Source organism: Notamacropus eugenii, chromosome 2 (genome assembly GCF_028372415.1).
Source record: "Notamacropus eugenii isolate mMacEug1 chromosome 2, mMacEug1.pri_v2, whole genome shotgun sequence".
Lineage (NCBI taxonomy): Eukaryota > Metazoa > Chordata > Mammalia > Diprotodontia > Macropodidae > Notamacropus > Notamacropus eugenii.
The window spans coordinates 2439847-2444715 of record NC_092873.1 but is presented as its reverse complement, the minus strand read 5'-3'; the positions used below and the strand labels follow the sequence as shown (position 1 = coordinate 2444715).

Genomic DNA, 4869 nt, shown 5'->3' with positions numbered 1-4869 from the left:
CCATTTAGGTTAGTCTATTTTTTAAGATTTTCTTCAGCACTTTTTGGGTCCCCTTTAGCAAGCAGTTGAAACCATTTTCATGATTGTCTTACATCACTCTCATTTCTCTTCCCAATTTTTTCTCTACTTTTTCTGCTTGATTTTCAAAATCCTTTTTGAGCTCTTCCATGCCCTTTGACCAATTCATATTTTTTTTGGAGGCTTTTGATGTAAAAACTTTAATTGTGTTATCTTCTTCTAGTTGTTTGTTTTGATCTTCCTTGTCAGCAAAGTAAGATTCTAAAGTCTGAAATTTATTTTTCTGGTTTTTGCTCATTTCCTCAGCCAATTACTTGACTTTTGAGTTCTTTGCCAAAGTAGTTCTTTGCTTCCAGTGGGGGTGAGGACAAGCCACTCCACACCTCACAATTAGTGGGTCTATAGTTCCAGAAACATCTGCTACTCCTGCCACAGCTCCTTCTGTGGCTGCCTCAGACTCCTCCACCACCTTGTCACCCTGGGGCTTGGTCCAGAAGGAGCTACTCTCTCATCCAGGTCTGAGAGAGTTTTCCCACTAATCTTGTATGCTGTCCTAGGCTTTTGTGGGTCAAGAAGTCTGGAAAACACCACACCTGCCAACCATTCAGTCCCTGGAGGCCTGTTCAGGCCTGGTTTGTGCCAATATAGTCCCCACTCAACTGCACTTTGCTCCCAGTGCAGCTCAGTAGATGCTTGCCATCCACCTTCCAGGCTATCTTCGGCTGGAAAATTGCTTCACACCATCATTCTGTAGGTTCTACAACTCCAGAATTTTAGAACAATTTTTTACAGGTATTTGGGAGATTTGGGGGAGAGCTCAAGGAAGTCCCTGCTTGTACTATACCATCTTGGCTCTGCTTCCTTCCTCCGCAAATTTTTATGAAGATAATTTCATGAGGGGGAAATTTTTAAGGCAGCTATTGATTTTTAAAATTGTAAGACAGGAAATAGAACATTTTAGAAAATTTAATAGTAGAAAATAATCTTTCTCTTCCTTTTATCAGATTGTAGCAGATAATGGAAGCTAGGAATCAAACCATGGTGACTGAATTTCTTTTTGTGGGATTTACAGAGGATCTCCAGCAACAAGTTCTGCTCTTTCTCATGTTTCTGTTTTTCTATCTCATCACTGTCTTTGGGAACCTGAGCATGATTATGCTGGTTTGGGTAGATTCCCGGCTTCACACCCCTATGTACTTTTTTCTCAGTCACTTGTCCTTTGTGGACTTCTGCTCTTCTTCTACTATTGCTCCAAAGATGTTGGCTGACTTCTTTGTGGAAAAGAAGACCATCTCTTTCTTGGGTTGTGCAGCCCAGATGAGGTTCTTTGGATTCTTTGTGGCTACTGAGTGTTTCCTCTTAGCTGCAATGGCATATGACCGATATGTAGCAATCTGCAACCCATTACTCTATACAGTTGTCATGTCCCAAAGTGTCTGTGCACACCTGGTCATTGGGCCTTATGCCATGGGCTTTTTAAGCTGTATGAGACATACAGTCATAACTTTCCACTTGCCCTTCTGTGGCCTGAATATCATCAATCATTTCTTCTGTGATGTCTCACCCATGCTCTCTATTGACACTCACATCATTAAGTTAATTCTCTCCATTGTGGCTGGAGCTGTTGGAGTCTTCAGTGGCCTGACAATTTTTATTTCCTACATCTACATTCTCATGACCATCCTGAGGATCCACTCTGCTGAAGGTAGGTCCAAGACCTTCTCCACTTGTTCCTCACATCTCATTACTGTCAGCATTATGTATGGGACCCTCTTCTTCATCTACGTGAGGCCCAATGCAAACTTCTCCCTGAACCTCAACAAGGTGGTGTCTGTGTTCTACACAGCAGTGATCCCCATGTTGAATCCACTTATCTACAGCCTGAGGAACATGGAGGTGAAAAATGCATTCAGAAGAAATTTAGAAAGGAACACATTTCCTATGGGCAAATAAGAATGAGATTCTCTTGAGAAATTCTATGGATGAGGATCCATTCTGTGACTAGGGAGTGAAGGACCTAATTTAGTGGTAATTAGAGTGGACAAGTCCGAGCAGGCATGTCTTGCCGGGTCTTAACTGGAATTTCTTTTTCTTGTGGTTATACACAAACACAGACATATAGACATATATGAACATATACATACATGCTTGTATGTATGTATGCACACACACAAACACATAAATAAACACACTTCTTTAAGTACCTTTAATATTGCAAGTCATCCTGTCATCGTAGGTTTTGGAACCTCATTGAGAACAAAAATTAATGTGGAGAAGAAGCCTGTATTCCCTATCACCAACAAAATCTGCTGGTAACCACTTGCCTCTGATGGTTAGATAAGCCCAACAACCCAGGTTACCCAAAGTCTTCAGCTCATGTTCCTGGCTAGCTGCTGTAGCCTTCGTACTGGGGGGCAACCCCCTCCCAAAAGACCCAGCCTGTGCACTGCTTCCAGGTACCCCAGGAATAGCTAAAGACCTAGAAAACCATATATTTGCCACAAAATACCTTAGAAAAATCAAATAGTTCAACACTGGAAACTCTTTTCATCTTATTAATGGAAAGGAAATAAAAGAAGTTGTATTGCTATCTATTTTGCTATTTATGCTAAGGATTGTGGGACTTTTCCATTTAACTTCAAATGAAACCTATATTTGTTGTCTCTACATCCCCTCCTTTAGAATATGAGCTCTTTGTGAGCAGAGATATCTTATTTATTTGTATCCCTTGCTCCTTTGCAAGATATTTTGCACATGTGCATAATAAATGTTTTTCATTCAGATAAAACATTAAAGGTTTTTTAACCTGGGGTCCATGAATTTTGTTTTTCCTTTGAAAATACATTTTGATAACCATTTCAATATAATTGGTTTTTTTTGTGACTCTATGTTTTTTTTATTTTATTCTTTTAAAAGCATTCTGCAAAAGAATGGTTTCACTTGACTGTCAAAAGTTCAAGGCTAATAAAAAATAGGACCCTATGTCTAAGAAATGGAATTGATAGTTTTCATGCACCAGCTGATTTTGAAACTGATATTGTTCATTTTGGACTCAATAAGAGGAAAAAACCATTTTCCCCACCCTCCCCATCCTCCAATTTATATGTGAAAAAGTCAAGTCCTGTGAAAAAGTCAAAGTCTATGAAAAGCCAGTTGTCTCTGTGAATGTAATGGAGGTGGTAAGGAAACCATGAGTTCTATTCCTTCCTCAGAAACTTATTACAAGTTGTTTAACTTAAGCTTTAGCTTTTTCATCTTTGAAATGGATAATTACCACCACACAAAGTTGCTATGAGGATCTAATAAAGTTATATATACATATACACATAAGAGAGATTAAGTTTTTAACTTTCCTTGGTTGGAAGTCAGCTCCCTCATGAACTCCTAACCTCAGGAGCTTTATCCAATGGAGAAGGAATTAAAATAGTCTTGGTAGACTTTGTGTCCAAAATCAATACACAAAGGGGTACCCCTTACAGTAGAAAATCTTGGCTTGGTAAACATGGGATTTAGAGGTGCAAAGGGACTTAGAAGTTGTCTTCATTTCCGGAAAAGGAAAATGAAGCCCAGAGAAGGAAAATCATACTCAACAGTACTTACTGAAATTGGAGAAATCAAATTTCAAAAAATATCATACACAATGATTATAACATAATATATGTATAGTAAGCATGAAGACTCATCTCAGTTAGAATAGTCACTGCTTATACTGTTCTACCGGTGCCCAAAAAAACAGAATCACAAAAGAAATCAATTACATTCAAATAGATATCAAAATGTATTTTCAAGAGAAAATCTCTCCTTTCTGTTAATCACTGATTAACTAACTTTTCGTGGAGGGAAAGATGGAACCATATACAGAACCAGAAGATCAATGAATCCCTCTTCTCTAACACTTTCAGAGCTTAAGGGATTTTGGTCACAAGGGCAGAGTCCGATGCCAAGTCATGTGACTTCAAAATCAAGTGTTAGTGTGTGTGCCACACTTGTCTAGTCCAAATATCAGATGGCACAGTACTCACCCAAATTCCTTCTCATTAACTGTGATTGTCAAGGTTGAGGTTAGAGGTGGGTAAATCAGGAACAAGCATTTACTAAAGTGCCAGGAATTATGTTAAGCATTTTACAAAGCATCCTGCAACAGAATCCGTAGGTTTCATCAGATTGCCAAAAGATCCACAAGGTAAGAAAAAAAATTTAAGGACTGTTGGTCTAAGAAGTAGACTTAATAATTTTCAGCTTCCAGTTGATGTTGGAACTGACATTGCCCGTTTTGCACTCAATGAGGAAAAAAAAGTTTGTCCCTCCCCACCTCCTTTTATAAGTGAAAAATCAAGGCCTGTGAAAAAGTCAATGATGTTTATGAATGTATTGGCGGGAGTCAGAAAATTGTGGATTCTAATCCTTCCTCAGAAACTTATTACCTGGACAAGTTATTTAATCCAAGTCCTAGTTTATTCATCTACAAAACTGGCATAATGACAGTTACTATCACACAAAGTTGTTGTGACGATCTAATAAAGAAATATATACATATTGTACATATATGAATATGTTTATACATATGCATGCATACATACATACATTCATTATAGCCACATATACATACTCATATATACACTTCACAAACTTTATAACATCATATAGATGTGCACTATTGTTAATTTTTTTCCTTTTTCTAATTCTATTTTTTTAAAGATAATATTAAGATGGTTTTGTTCTTCCTTCATACACATACAGATACAGGGAGTGTTTTTTTCTGGGGTTATAAAGAAGGTGAAATGGTGGAAAATTCTTGAAGAGGACCTCCACTATGGCTTAAATTTCTGTTCTTGTTATCTGCTAATTTCA

The 4869-nt window shown here is 37.9% G+C and overlaps 1 protein-coding gene across 1 annotated transcript; it reads left to right on the top strand.

Annotated features, from left to right (window-relative positions):
• Positions 1–1035: 1035 nt before the first annotated feature.
• LOC140523298 (olfactory receptor 5G29-like) lies at positions 1036–2094 on the top strand. Its single transcript, XM_072638230.1, has one exon. The coding sequence runs from the start codon at positions 1036–1038 to the stop codon at positions 1969–1971; it is 936 nt and encodes a 311-aa protein (XP_072494331.1). The 3' UTR covers positions 1972–2094.
• The last annotated feature ends 2775 nt before the right edge of the window (positions 2095–4869 follow it).

What these genes read in the sequence shown, in the direction of transcription:
- LOC140523298 (XM_072638230.1), top strand. Translation starts at nt 1,036, where the DNA reads ATGGAAGCTAGGAATCAAACCATGGTGACTGAATTTCTTTTTGTGGGA.